The 14783-nt window shown below is 49.2% G+C and overlaps 1 protein-coding gene across 1 annotated transcript in view; it reads left to right on the forward strand.

Annotated features, from left to right (window-relative positions):
- Positions 1 to 14313, forward strand: part of LOC124075905 (uncharacterized) — a 43244-nt gene extending 28931 nt beyond the window's left edge. The window contains exon 5 of the mRNA XM_046419562.1: positions 14005 to 14313. Coding sequence (XP_046275518.1) covers positions 14005 to 14153 — 149 coding nt within the window. The 3' untranslated portion in view covers positions 14154 to 14313. The remainder of the gene's footprint in view (positions 1 to 14004) is intronic.
- The last annotated feature ends 470 nt before the right edge of the window (positions 14314 to 14783 follow it).

A 14783-nucleotide genomic window follows, 5' to 3' on the forward strand; every position in this document is an offset into this window, starting at 1 on the left:
CATACTTATCTATCTAATCACCCGACTATATGTTCACTCCATAAGAAGTGAATTCAGTTCCTATCATTGCATTCTCAATTTTGGCTACCTTCTTGGTCTTGCTTTTGGGAAAGTTACTACTAATTTTATTCTCCCTGTGCTCATCCCCTCCCGGGCTTGTGGTTTTATAGGAGCTTCTTCTTGGTCCGCAGAGACCCCAGTTCTGAACCAGATTGTCTATGGTCAGCGCAGGCATCCACGCTCTTTGAGGATGTGGCAGAGTCTTTCAGTGGGCCACATTCTTCCTCAATTGGGACAAGATATGTACAAGCCTCAGCCCTCATCTTTTCAATGTCTGGTCCTTAAGTGTGGGAGCCCAGCAGTCTCTGGCTCGGAGACCCTTCTCATGTGGTAGTCCCCTCTTACCTAGGAGAAAGTTTCTGCCGCCTCTGCCTGCCCTCTGACCCGGAGGCCAGGACCCAGCCTCATTTCTGCCTATAGTGTTAGTTCTGTGTTTCCCTGACCCTTGATCTTTTTGTGCAAGGCTTTGATGGTAAAATTTTTGATTTTTGTGTTTTAGCTATTATTGTTAAATGTTTGGAAAGGGGAGGACCCTTGCAGCACGAGCTTAGAGTACCATTGTGCCTGGAAGGCCTATGACTAGAACTCATTTGGCAGCTCCATCACCAGGCCCCAGGGGTTTAGTCTGGAAAGTACAGAATGCCGACAGAGGGGGCCGTGTTAAAGCTCACCTTGATCCTCCTCCTCACTCAGGAGAGGAGGGAGTTCAGGCCCAGTGACTTGCTTGGGGCAATGCATTTCCTTAGTAGCAGAGCCAGGAAGGCAAACCTTGTTCTGCAGCCTGGCTCTTTGAACACCTGCCCTTGGACATCTGAGTTCTTTCACAGCATGGCCTTCCTGCCTTGCTGCTCTGAGCCACACAGTTTAAGGGCTTAGCTCTGGCTCTATCCAGTCCTCTGGGGTCTTTCTCTTCCCCAGGCATATGGCACATAAGATGGGGGTGGGGTGGGGGGGGTGGAGGGGAAGAATGGGCTTTAATAATTACTTAGTGTTTACCCTGCAGTGGCTCTGCCTAGGGGAGGGGTCTTCTGTCAATGGCTGTGTGAGTGCTAACATTTTATATACACCACTGCCCTCTAGTGTCCATAATGAGCATCAGCATACAGCCTGAAACCCTGAGACCCTTTTCCCTGCATGAAGACATACATTTGAGTCCTATTTATTTGGTATTGCAATGCCAAATATATAAAACATATATATTATCAGAAGCTGTAATTTACCTCTGTAAAGATGTACATAGATCCCTAGGAGCCACATAAACAAGGAAAATACATGTTCAACCCATTTTAATGATATCTTTTATTTAATCCAACATATCAAAAATATTATAATTTCAACATATCACCAATATAAAATTATTAATGAGTCATTATGCATTCTTATTTTGGAACTCTGCTGTGAATTTTATGGATGTCTCAGTTTGGTCTAGCCGCATTGCAAGTGGGTCTAGTGCCTGCTACATTAGACGACAAAGGCAACATATAGTGGTTTCTAAAATCTGACTGTGTTTCTGCACTGATGTATGTAGGTCTATGCGGAAAATTTTCACCAATATGTAGCAAGATAAGAGAAATATGAAGTAGGTTTTAAATATGTAAAGTATTCTCAGCTATTTTTGAGGCTGAGGCAGGAGGATTGCAAGTTTGAGACCAGCCTGGCAACTTAGTGAGACCCTGTCTTAAAATAATAGAATAGAATAGAATAGAATAAAATGGGGTGGGTATGTAGTTAAGTGGTAGAGTGCTGCATAGCATGCATTTTTTCTTACAAAAAAATTAATGTAAGATTGATTATCTACTGTCTTTTTAAAGGGAATGCTTAGAGATTGTCCTTCTGACTTTGTTAGTGTTAATATATTCGTTTTTTTTATGAAGCAATGGCCTTGGAAGATGATTATTTATTTATTTTTTGCAAAACTGAGGATTGAACCAGGGCTTGCTCAGGCTGGGAGGATACTCTACCACTGAGCTGCCCCCCCAGCCCCAGATGATATTGATTAGTCAGGTGTTCTTATTTTGGAAGTAGCACGTTTGCAATCCTCTTCAGGGCTCCACACTTTTTGGACATCTCTGTTAGGTGATGTACTAAATCCTGGGAACCACCATGCTGGGTGGCTTGTTTTTCCCTGCTTGGACAACGAGTGGGACACAAGTCTGCATGGTGGTGTTACTGGGCAATTCTCAGCATGTCAACTGTGCGCCACTCCTTCTGTCCGAGTAACTGCAAGAGGCTGAGTGGGATGTGAATGTGGGGGTAAACTTGAATTTACTCTTAAAACAGTCACTAAGAGTAAGTTATTTGCAAAATCCAGTTCTACAGATGACTTCACCATAGGCGAGGAATCCTTCACTCTCTATTCCTGAATAGGGAGGAACAAAACGCTATTGAGCTGAGCACAGAGACTTTGTTGCCCTTTAAATGCAGAGCACTGGAGGCTGAAAGAGAAAGCCACTCATTTATGGGAAAGGTCTTGAATAACCTCCAGGCTTTGTAACAGGCAGGTCTCTGAAGTGGAGCTGGGTAGTTCCTTTCCCTGCCTGCAGCTGGGGTACAAAGGGAAGGAACCTGTATTTTGGAAGCAGGAGTTTCCCCTCTGCACTCAGTAAGTGGCTGCGAATTGCAGTCTGATCTCAGGTCCCCTCATCTCTAATTGGTGTCCCCGTTGGTTCATCATGTGTCCCCTCAGGTCATAGACTTGTCTCAGGCTTTGGACCTGAACTTCAAGGTGTCCTTAAAAGATGCCTGCTGGCCACCTTGTTTATAAATGTAAGCCTTTAGCTGTGCTTAGCGCAGTCACTAGGGTACTAATTAGCCAGTGTGTTTCTTTTTCAAATACTGTGTAACATTTATGCTGGAGTCATAAGTTGGAAAAGATGCTAGCAGATGGAAACTGTGTAAATCAAATAATTTTGATTGCTTTGGGAACTCACAAATTGAAACAATCCTATGGTGAATTCTTTTGTAGTTGGAAGGAGTGATGGGCCCTCTATTTGTTTTAAAAATTCAAGTTTTAATATATTATCTGTCCTGAGGGGGATAAATCCACATATTAGTAATAAAAAACATGCAAAGGAAAGGTCCCATCTTCCATCAGGGCCCCCACCTGGCCCCGCCCAGGATTTAAGGAGTGGTGTGTAATCACCATTAACCACTCACAAGCAATTACACTAAGTGTTAATGAAGGGACCCTAGTCACAAAACTGTGCCCAAGGGAAGCTTCCATTTGAAAGTCAAGGTTAATGGCCCAGCAGTTGTTTTAATGGATTTTCAATGGAGTGTGAAGATGACAGGCCAACAAGGGCAGGGCACAGCTAGCTTGCGGCCATTAGTACCCTGGTCTTGCTTCTGTTTTTACTCCTTTATGATCCTGCTGAACAAGATTCCCTGAATATTTACTGATTACGTTGTGTTTAACATAACTGATAAAACCCGAGTTGGCTTGAGTGAGGTGCCAGCATCTCTTTGCTTTCTCGGCAGAGGTGTGGACACAGCTTCCTTAGGTGGGGGAGTTCATGGAGAGGCAGGGTGGTGAGTGACTGACCCGTTTCTGACTCCAGCACCACTCTTCAGGATCTCAGGCTCTCTGGTCCTGCATCTCCTAACACCTGGAGACCTCACCCTTAGGTACCCAGCCCCCAGAGCCCTGACCTGCTGCTTTCTAGTCCTCTGGAGTTATTGGGTCCCCACCCTGAGAGGAGTGAAGGGTTTGAATCCTGCTCCAACTCTCTTGGCAAGTCCTTGGCCTTCCTGTTCCTCAGTTTCCTCATCTGCAAGACCGGTGCCCAGAGCCTGTGGGCAAGCAATGCATGTTGTGTGGTTTCCATGCAGGGACTCTGTCTGCTTCCCTCCTCTTGACTCCATGTCTTTGGGCTCAAGGACTTTGATTCCCACTCTAGCACTGCTCTTGATTTTTCTTTCCCTAGCCAAGTCCCTTCTCTCAGAAAGGCTATATAAACTTGAGTCTTGCTTAAAAAATGGTCTCCTAACTTAGAAATTTTGTAGACTGTGGGCGGCCAAATCAAATGAGCTGGTTATCAACTTATTTTTTGTAAATAAGTTTTATGGGAACAAATTATGCTCATTTATTTATGTGTTGGCCATGGTTGGTTTTGTGTTACAATAGCAGAATTGGGTAGTTGCGACAAAGTAAGGTCCATGAGCCTCAAATATTTACAGAAAAACTTGGCCCTTCGCAGAAAAAAGCTTGTTAATCTCTTGCCATTCTGGGTTGAATTGTGTGTCCACAAAGATTGGTCGAAGTCCTGACCCCTGTATCTCAGAATGTGATCTTATTTGGAAATAGGATCTCACAGAGATAATCATTTAAAACAAAGTCCTGGAGTGGGCCCTAAGCCAGTGTGACTGGTGTCTGTGGCAGAGGAGGTCCAAGGAGCCAAGCGGCAACCAGTTACCAGTTCTTAAGATCCTGCTGGAGAATATCAAGCGAGTCTCCAAGAATAACAGACAGGAATTTATTAGGAAGAGTGAGAAGTGAGGATCACGCAGCATATAGGAGCTGCACAGGTGCCTCTGGAGAGGATGGTGTGGCTCTTCCAGAGTTGGGGTCTTTGAGGATTTGGGGGTCCCTTGGTTCTTGTTCTAGTGTCTCACATCCCTCAAGTAGCTTATTATCCCTTTATCAGCTCTTACCAAATTTTCTTTGTGAGGGTCATGATGACCTGGTCACAAAGGGTGGGTGAGAAAAGGTTTCAGTGATGACCTGATTCAAGGGGAGGGTCATGATAACCTGGCCACAGGGGTGGTGTGACATCATCTTAAAGCTGTAGTTCCCTAAGGGGTTATACTTAACTATGGCTGGGGGAGATTTGGCTTCTAGTTCCCATTTTCCACCTGCTCGCCTGTTTTGATAAAATTTCCTCTGACCTATGGACTCTCTCCAGTGCATTTGTCTCCAGTGCTCCAAGTTACCACCCTTCAATGACCTTCCCTCTGGCCACCTGCTCATGGTTAAAGCTAACCACCTAACTGTATCCTTATAAACAGGGAGCACAGAGACACACATGCAGAGGAAAGATAGAGCCTGGGCTCTATTCCAATGTGCACCACAGTCATGCAAGTTGGCACCTTCTCGTGCTAGGGACCATCCGATGCTGTGCATTTCCCTGACCTGCAGCATCATCTGCCCATCCAACCTGAGGCTTTGGATCTATGATCCGTCTTCCTCCTCCTCCAGTGGTTATAGATTCTTCCACATCGTGGACATCTTGTCCAGTTGTGCCAGAATTGTGGAATCACTGTAGGGGAATCAGAAAGGCCCATTTGTCTCCATGGCCTGGATGTGCTTCCTTTGGGAGCAGAGAGCTGGTGAGGAGCCCTGCTGGACCCCTGCCCATCTGCAGGCATTGGATAGAGTGCCATCTGGGTTTGGCTCAAGGACACTCAGGGTCTGGGTACTGGGGAGGCAGTGGAAGTGATAAGAAAATACAAGGGAGGAAAAGAAAGCAGGCGGAGGGGGCGTTACGGTTGAATGTTCCCAACCAAAACTCACGCTGGCATTTTGCTGTGGCAGAGAGGGTGAAAGAAGAGGCTTGGAGGAAATTAGATGACAAACTCTGCCTCTTATTTATTTGCTTGAAGATTAAACTGTCCACAGCTATTAATTGTTGAGCTCTTCCCTGGGCAGATCTGGGACACAGTGATCAAAACTGTCCCCTTCAAACAAAGGCGGTGCGGAAATGGTCACTGTGGTGTCATTTCTGGCAGAAAAGGGTGCAAACAATCCAAATATTCAGCAGTGGTTGAATAGACAAAAAGGGGGGTGTCCACACCGTGAATATTCTTCAGCCATAAGCGAAACTTGTACTGACACATACCGCGGCATGGACGAACTTAACATCACGCTGAGTGGGAGAAGGCAGACGTAAGAGGCCACATGTTGTACGAGTCCTGTTATATAAAATACCCAGAATAGGCAAATCCGTAAAGACAGAAAGCAGATCCACGGTTGCATGGGCCAGGAGAGGGGGGAACCGCGTTACTGCTCGGCGGGTTTGGGTTTCCTTTTGCGGTGGTGAGAATGTTCTGGAGCTAGAGTGGGGATATCACACAGCACTGTGAACGTAGCCAAGGCCACTGAATCATACATTTTAAGATGGGACATTTTGTATTATTCTGCCATGATTATAATTCAACAAATCATGGGATTGCAATGGAGCAAATTCTGCGTATTTATGAATATGTCAGAATGCATCTAACTATAATGTGTAGCTATAATACACGAATGAAATCATTAAAAAATCAAAAACCCAGAGTCCTTGGTCCCTGTGTTTAGGTGAGAAGAGATACATAATCATCAAAGAAACAAATTTAACCCAAGTGCCGTGAAGACGTGGAAGATAGGCTAGGGGATCAGGGAGGGATAGGCGGGTGCTGTTTTATGAGCGGCCAAGGTTGTGTTTCTGGGTGGGATGTGGGGAGAGAGGCAGCACATGGCCAGGAAGAGACCCTTGTGGGCTGAGGATGCAGAATGGGCAAAGGCTCTGAGGCAGGAGTACGAGGAGCATTGGGAATGGTGAGGCTCCGGGGTTGGACCTGCGGTTGGCTTTGCCTGTCAAGAAATACTAATTAGAGGTGTACCATGGGTTGCTTCTGTCCTGGGTGGTGGTACAGCTGAGCAGGATCCTGCAGATCTGGGACTCAGTGGGGCTTCTGTCGGGCCTCTTGAGCGAGGTGCCTAGGTGGTCCTTACTGATCAGCATGCTGGATTTCAGGTGGGTGAGTCCCCTGTTCTCCCCACTGCCTGGGGCCTCCTGTCTGACTTGGTCCATTTCCTGCTTCTCTAACTGAACTGAATAATTTATAATGATGAAGGTTTGTTTATTGGGTTCAGGGTTCTGAAGGCTGGAACATCCAGGATTGGGCCATGGCATCTGGCGAAGTCCTTATCCCTAGAGGGACCCTCTGCAGGGTCCCAAGGTGGCACAGGACACTGCATGGCTACCCTGAATGTCCAAGCTTAGGTCTCATCTCCTCTTCTTGTAAAGCCATGGTCCCACAGGATGAGGCCCCAACCTCATATCCTCATTCAACCTGAATCACCTCCCAGTGATCCACCCCCAATACCAGAGTCAGACTTGAGTTTCAACTCCTGTTCTGTGCCACAAAGGGCTGAATGCCAGCGTGAGTTTTGGTTGGGAACATTCAACCGTAACGCCCCCTCCGCCTGCTTTCTTTTCCTCCCTTGTATTTTCTTATCACTGTTCAACACATTGTAGACCTGTTTGCTGTGGTGAGTTTTATGTGTCGACTTGGCTAGGCTATAAGACCCCAGTTACTCAACCAGACGTCAACCTAAGTTGCTGTGAGGTATTTGTGTGGATGTGGTAAACCTCTTCAAATCAGTTGACTTTAAGGGAGATAGCCCTCCATGGCTTAGTGGGCCTCATCTACTCAGTTGAAAGGCTTTAGAAGAAGCAAAACTGAAGAACTTCTGCCCCAAGACTCCTGCATGAGTTTGCAGCCTGCCAGCCTGCTCCATGGATATCAGACTTGCTGGTGCCCACAACTGTGTGAGCAATTCCTTGAAATAAGTCTCTTTATGCCGATGTATAATACACACACACACACACACACACACACATTTGTATCTATACATCACATCCAGTCTGTCCCCTTCCCACTGGTCTTGTTGTCTGGAGAAGGCTGATTGATCTGTGTATCAATCTGTTGATGGACTTCTCACCCTTCCTCCCCCAGATGCCATCTCCTCCAAGGCCGCCCAGTTAGGGTCTTTGTTTCCTTCCCAGACGTGTCTGTGCTGTGTAGGAAAGTGTCCGGCAATAGTTGGGTGTGCACTGTCCAACAGCCAGTTCTCCAGAGTTCTCGTTTGTTTATGTGCTTGGTGGCTCAATCTGGAATTCAAGAGAAGGGACAAAATGAGAAAAAGAGAAGGAGAAAAAGCCCAATGCGGTAGTCTCCTCTGAGGCTGGGAATGTCCCCCTGGGCCCAGTGTTGTGCATCTCGCCATTGCCATCGTCCTTGATGTGTCTGCAGCTGAGAAAAAGTGATGACCGCAAAGAAGGTTGCAGATTTAAACCCGAGTTCATGTTCTCCTAGCAACGGGAGCACCCCGGCTGGGCAGAGGGAGCTGAGCACCACTGCTGCTGGGGCAATTCCTGTTGCTAGGAGAACAGTGGCTGGGGGCTTCTGGCAGGTGACTGGTGGATGTGACCTTTTGTTCTCCAGCAAGTTGAGGGGAGGAGGAGACAGGTGAGGGGCAGAGAGGGGAGAGGGCAGAAGTGCTGATTCTCTCTCTCTCTCCTCTCCTCTCTCCTCTCTCTCTCTCTCTCTCTCTCTCTCTCTCTCTCTGTGTGTGTTTAGGAATTCGTGGTTAGTGAAACGCCTCTTGCTTCAGAATATGTCCCAAATGGGTTTGCAATTAGGGACAGAGTCTGTAGGAGCTTACAAAACGACCAATTTCCTATACTGTTTGGCTCCCAGCACCCACAGACCATCTGGATCAGCTGAGGATGAAATGCCGGGGAGTGGGTGGGGGTGGGGGAGTGGGTGGGGGTAGGGGTAGGGGAGTGGGAGTGGGTCCCAGGAGTGAGAAAGAGCAAGCTGGCACTCCTTGGGTGGGGAGTGATTTGGCTTTCCAGATTTTTCTTGACAATTCTATTGAGACCGTCCTGACCTTGCTTCTTCTTCCCACGGTCACGGCCAAGGCACAGCTGAAAACCAAACCAGATAGTCCAAGGCAGCCAGAAGAGCACCTGCTCTCCCGGGCAGCCTGACTCTTACTTTGCCTGCTGGCCTGGAGGGGTGGACCGTGTGGGATGGTTGAGGGCTGAGAATGGGGAGGGCAGGTTCTCCTAGCAATCTGCCCTTCATGGGTGCTGTTTCCTACTCTCAGCCCCCCTCTGTGTTACTGCAGCCATCTTGCCACAGGAAACTCCCTCAGAGGCCGAGCTATGGGAGGAGGCCAGGCTGAGGGACATTATCCACTATGGGGTTAGAGGAAAACACATAAAGTATTGCTTTGTGCTGATTTTCTGAGAGAATGACCAGAAGAACATGAATTCAGTTTTCTCCCAGGGAAACCTCTGGGCAGCTGTGTTCATCAAATGGGTTTTATTTCCCTTTCAATCACATGGAAAGAATATCAACTGAATTTCCGTCACAGCAGATGGGGCCGTGGGACTAAGCTATCAGCCATTGGAAGATAGGCTAATGGTGCACCAGTTGCTGACTGGGTCCCAAGGACCTAGCATGGGACCCCAAGACCCTGCAGATGGTGCGGTCAGCAGGCTGCAGCCTGGGTCCCTAATGACTGCATGGCACAGACACCTCCACCCTCCATTCCTGTAATGGTCAATATGAATTGTCAACTTGATTGGATTAAGAGATGTTGAGGATTATGGGTGTGTCAGTGAGGCGTGTCTAGGAATGATTGACATGTGGGATAGCCAACTGAAGTGGAGATCCTCCTTAAGCATGGGCAGCACTGTTCAATAGGATGACAGCTTGAATGGAATAAAAGTTGGAAGAATAAGGAAGCAGCAGGAGATGCAAACTTGATTCTTCTTGAACATCTTCTTGTTTGTTGATCATCTGAGGATATCAGACTCTTTCTTCTTCACTCTTCCAAAGCGGACTTTGACAGTGACTCTCCAGCTGCCTTCAGTGTCCTATGAGGGTAGCACCACTGATCCCTCTTGTTCTGGGGCTTCAGCCTCTTGGACTGTGCAGCTACGAGTTCTTCCAGCTCTGCAGCCTGCAGATGGCCACTGTGGACTATCCAGCTTCTGGTTGTGTAAACCAACCTAATAAGTCCCCTTTTATAATTATACTTTTTGTTGATTCTGTTCTTCTGGAGAACCTTGACTAATACAGTTCCTATGGGACTGTGAGAGAAGAACCAGCCTTTGTGTGCTGAGCCCCTGAGCTTAGGGCCTGCTTATGATAGTCAGGTTGTTCTGATCAAGTAACAGAGCATGCGGGAAGGTATGTGACAGGATCACTTTTGTGGGTAGAGGGAGAAGTGGTGAGATTTGGCAGGGGTGTTTCCACCAGGAGCCTCCTGGTGACAGAAGGAGTGAGATGGAATATGCTACCCTAAACTGAGGAAAGGAAACTAGTGTGACAGTGAGTGAGTGAGTGTGTGTGTGTGTGTGTGTGTGTGTGTGTGTGTAAATCAGAGCAGACACCTCTGGTGGGGCCCCTTCTGAACTGCAATTAAAGAGAATAACAAAACTCAATTTCTACTGCACACTTTGCTAAGTGCTTTCTCATATAAACCTCATGACATTCCAATGAGAGGAAATATTAATACCATCCCATTCTTTAGGCGAGGAAACTGAGGTTGACAGAGATGAAGGACTGTCCCCAGTGTCTCCAGAAAGTAAGCGGCAGAGGCAGGATGCAGTTGAGGTACCCTGGCTCTTGGCCTGCCTCTTGACCACTGGGTCCACCCTCCTGGAATGTGCATGGATACCCGGTTAGCGAAGACAGAGCCTTCCACTGTTATCTTTGGTTGTCTAAAACAACCAGTCCTTTGGATGACTCAGTGTTCCAGGTTGTTAGAGAAGCCACGCCATTGGACCGTCCCTGCAATGGCACCAGTGCTCCTGGAAATCTCCCAGAGGGAACGGGAGTGTTTGGAGGTGGGGGGTGAGTTCAGAAGGGGGAACCTGCAGCATTCACTGCAGGATTAGAGGAAGGGTCTGGGATAGACTCTGTAGCTAGACGTGTGTCCTCTGAGCCCAGCACCTCCCTGGGGGTGTCTGGCCTTGGCCATCACAGAGGGGCCTCTTGGTGGGGAGAGAAGGGGCTTTCTGGATGGCGTCCTGGGAAGGGTGTTGGGAATCACATCCTGGATGTCCTTACGTCTTACACAGGAGGGGCCAAAGTTTGTTGAGTCCACATCCTACTTACAGGGGCCTACTGTGCACCAGGTCATGTCTAGATGCTGGGGAGGCAACAGAGAGAAAATGGCTGGGTGTCTGCCCTCAGGGAGCCCTCAGGCTCCATTCTAAATGATGGGTGGTCTGCCAGAGGATGAGCTGGAGGCCCTAGGAACTGCAGGGTTGGGACAAAGTGGGAGAGGGCTCAGATGAGGGAGCCCAGAAGCCCCTAAAATCAAGCCATACACTTTGGGGAGCCTCCATGACTTGTGTTTCCAGACACCAAGAAGCTTTTGTAGCAGTAATTTGCCAGAACTCCCAAGAGCATCTGAGGCCGGGTGTGGGAGAGACAAGCAATCCCACCTGCTGCCTTCCTCTGAGAGCCAGAGAGGAGCTCTCGAGTGTAGAGAATTCTTTTTGGGGCCGGCTGGAATTCTGCTGAGAACAGGCTCCTTCCATTTTCAAAGTCACTTTGGGATCTATGTTTGATCTTCTCAGTGCTGCAGGCATTTGGATGGAGCTAAAGCCTTCTGTTGAATTAGGGAAAAAAGCAAAAAAAAAAAAAATCAAACGCGTTGGTGGGTCTGGTGCCTGGAGATACGATTTGCCCTCTGGGACACTGCGTGGAGGTGGCGTCCCCACTCCCCTTGGGCTCTAGTGCTGCCTTGAATAGGAACATTTCATAATGTGAGCGCTTGCTGCTCAACTGATGCTTCCCGTGGGGTGCAGGCCGACGCCATGTCCTTGGCCCTTAAGCAGATGTGTTCCAAGCAGGAGCAGCCTCTCAGCACCAAGGATCTGTCCTCTGTTCACCTAAGCAGGTCTGGAAGTGGGAGGCCACACCAGGGAGCGTTCTGATTCTCTTCCTGTTCCCCGTAGGCAACGGGACCCCACATACTGTTCTGGGTTCAATGCAAATCACGTTAACTTATAGCCAAGTGGCCAGAGTTCCAGAAATCTCCCTTTCATGGTTGTCTCTCTTGAGTGCCAACCCTCTCCTCCCACTGCCCCCTGGATGCCCTGCTACACTTCAAAATCATTATGTCCTCTGTTCACTCCATTATTGCTTATTTAGAGTCTTCCACGTGTGTGGCCTTGCTAGGGGCCGGAGATAAAGACTTAGGAAGAGATGGCCTTTGCTGTGCCGACAGTTTCTGTCAACTGGTCACATCCTTCCCTCTAGCCAAGCATTCCTTGGGCAGTAGGCTGCATTGGCTCCACAGAACTCTCAGCATCTGGGAGCTAGAAGACAGTGGGTTCTCCATAAACACTGCTGCATCCACGACGGATAAATGGACACTGTTCTTCAGAAGACTGCAGGGTGATGGGAAACGAGAAGAGAAGCGGTGACTGCAGGTCACCAGCACAAGGGTCAGGGTGGAGGCAGGCGGAGGGCCTGTTAAGGAAGGAGGACAGTCATCTGACTTGAGGGCAGGCTCAGGGTCACTTCCAGACACAGCTGTGAGCCAAAGAATAATCCAGAGTCGGCCTGGTGAACAGGGTAGGGGACTGGGGAAGGACATTCCAGGCTTTGACACAGGTAGCATGGGGGGAAGCAGCTGATTGACAGGACATCCTGGGAGCAGGGACAGGAGTGAGCTGGGGCCCAGGGCAGCTGGCCATGCTTCCTTCCCTGATCCTGGGGAGGGCGCCATTCTCCTGGAGACCTTTCTCTGAGCTTCCACCCTCCACCCCAGCACACCTTCTCTGGGGTCTGGTCCTGGGGTTTGAGCTCCCCTCCCACCTTCCATTTTATTTGCCTGGTTGCCGTCCTGCCTCCCAGCCACTCCTCTGGCCCCTGTCATGTTTGGCGCCCACCCATCCTGCATCTTCTTCCTGGAGCTCACACTCTGCTGCTGACGGCAGCCCTCCCTCGCTCCATGGGGTCTCAGAGGAGATGTCTGTCCAGGCTCACCCAGAGGCTCCAGCATGCCTTGGAAGACCCTCACAGAGGAGGAAGATTTGGAAGAAAATCCCGAGAAGCAGAATAGATTGGACAAAACTACTGTGAAGCAGAGATGCCTGGGGCCTGTCCTATCTTGAGGTTCTAGGTCTTGGTCTCTGAGATGGGATGAGATTTGGCCTCATGATCCTCGGCTGCGCTTCCTGTCCTGGGGATCAGAATGGGGCTGGTGGAGAGATTCATTCTTTCACCAGGATCACTGCTGTACAGTGGGTCGAGTGCCAGTGTTCATGCAAATGCTGAATAGATAGATGCCAGTGGCTGACAGGGATGTCACAGGTCATTGCAAACTTCCATAATTCTGCCTTTGAAGTGGATCAATAGGGTCTCTAGGCTTCTACGGCAACCTCCAAATGTTTTGGGGGAATCGTAATGTCTATTCCACTGGTTTCCTAAAGAGCAAGCTGTCTTCTAAATTCTATATAGTAAAATCCCTAAGATCATTTAAATTTCCCATATGGAGCTTTGTATTTTTGGATCTCAGCTGCATGCTCCTTTCCCCTCCAAATAAAAACCTCTTGATGAGGAGATTTTAATAGTCAGAACTTGAGGGTCCTACTCTTTAGGTGTATTGATATTTGCCTGTATTCATTTATGTGCTAGTCAGTTTTCTGTCACTGTGACAGAACACCTGAGATAATAAACTTATAGAGGAAAGATTTATTTTGGCTCTAGGTTTCGGTCCATGGCCCCACTCCACTGCTTTGGGTGTGTGAAGAGGCAAAACATCATGGTGGGGAGTGTGTGGTGGAACAAAGCTGCTCAGCTCCTGGCGGCTGAGAGGGAACGAGAGAGAAGGAAAGAGAGGCTGAGACTGGGGTCCCAGTATCTCTGTCAAGGACATGCCCTGGTGACCTAATTTCCTTCCATAAGGCCTCACTTCTAGATGATTCCACCGCCTGCAGGTGAGCAACCATCTTCAATACCTGACCTTTGGGAAACACTGAAGAACAAACAATGACAGCCTGGCCATTAAAATCATTGTGGACAAGGAATTCTGAATAACGATTTTTGACCTTCGGAATGCTTTCATCAGCATTATCCCATTCCAGTCTCATCCCCACAGTCCCCCAGAGGAAGCTGCCGTAGGTTTGTAATTCTATCATTTTCTTCCCACAGACTTGCGTGGAGGCACAGACCAACGGGCACACAGGAGCAGGCGGAGCTGGAACTGGAATCTGGACTCTTCGCCCTGGATGCTGTTCCCTAAAAACTCAGCCAGGAGGCGCGCTGCAGGGCGACGCGGTGCAGAGAGCTGTCTTGTCTGACTGGGGGTGTACAGGCGTGGCTCTGAGAGGGAGCCCCAGCCCCAAAGCGTCCTTTCCTTGGAGAGGACACCCTGGGGTGTCCTAAACACATGGACACAGGCCTCTCTGCATCTCCCAGGTCACTGCTTTCTGTACTGAATGAATGACTTCCTGTGACCTAGAGTCTAGCCCCAGTGCTTCTGTTGAGGGCCCCTTCCTTTGCCTGTTCTCCCTTTAGTCCGCCAAGGCTCCCTCCCTGGCCTCCGGCTCTGCCGTCGGCCTCCGCCGCCGGTTCCGCGGGCCGCCACTGGGTGGCGCAGCTGCCCGCGCGTGCTGAGGGGCCGCGGAGCGGTGCAGCCAGCCTCGGCCTCCCAGACCTCCAGCCAGCAGCCCGGCCGCCTTCTGTCAGCCTAGGCTCCGGCTCCTGGGGCTGAGGAGGTCGGGATGGTGTCGGCAAAGAGCAGGGTCTCCAAGCTCTGCCAGGGCAATGGCTCTTTCCCCCAGGGAGTCCTCTCTGGGGTGCAGTGAACTGGACAACTGCAGAGAAGAGAAGGGTCTCTGCACACAGATGGGGTGTGTGTGGGGGGGTGGGGGCGTCTTCATCAGAGCACACACTGAGCCCTTCTCTGCGCCAGGCATTTTACAAACGTT

The sequence above is a fragment of the Marmota monax genome, unplaced genomic scaffold, assembly GCF_021218885.2.
Source record: "Marmota monax isolate L192 unplaced genomic scaffold, Marmota_monax_Labrador192_F-V1.1 WCK01_AAM20220418_F8-fsc00209, whole genome shotgun sequence".
NCBI lineage: Eukaryota > Metazoa > Chordata > Mammalia > Rodentia > Sciuridae > Marmota > Marmota monax.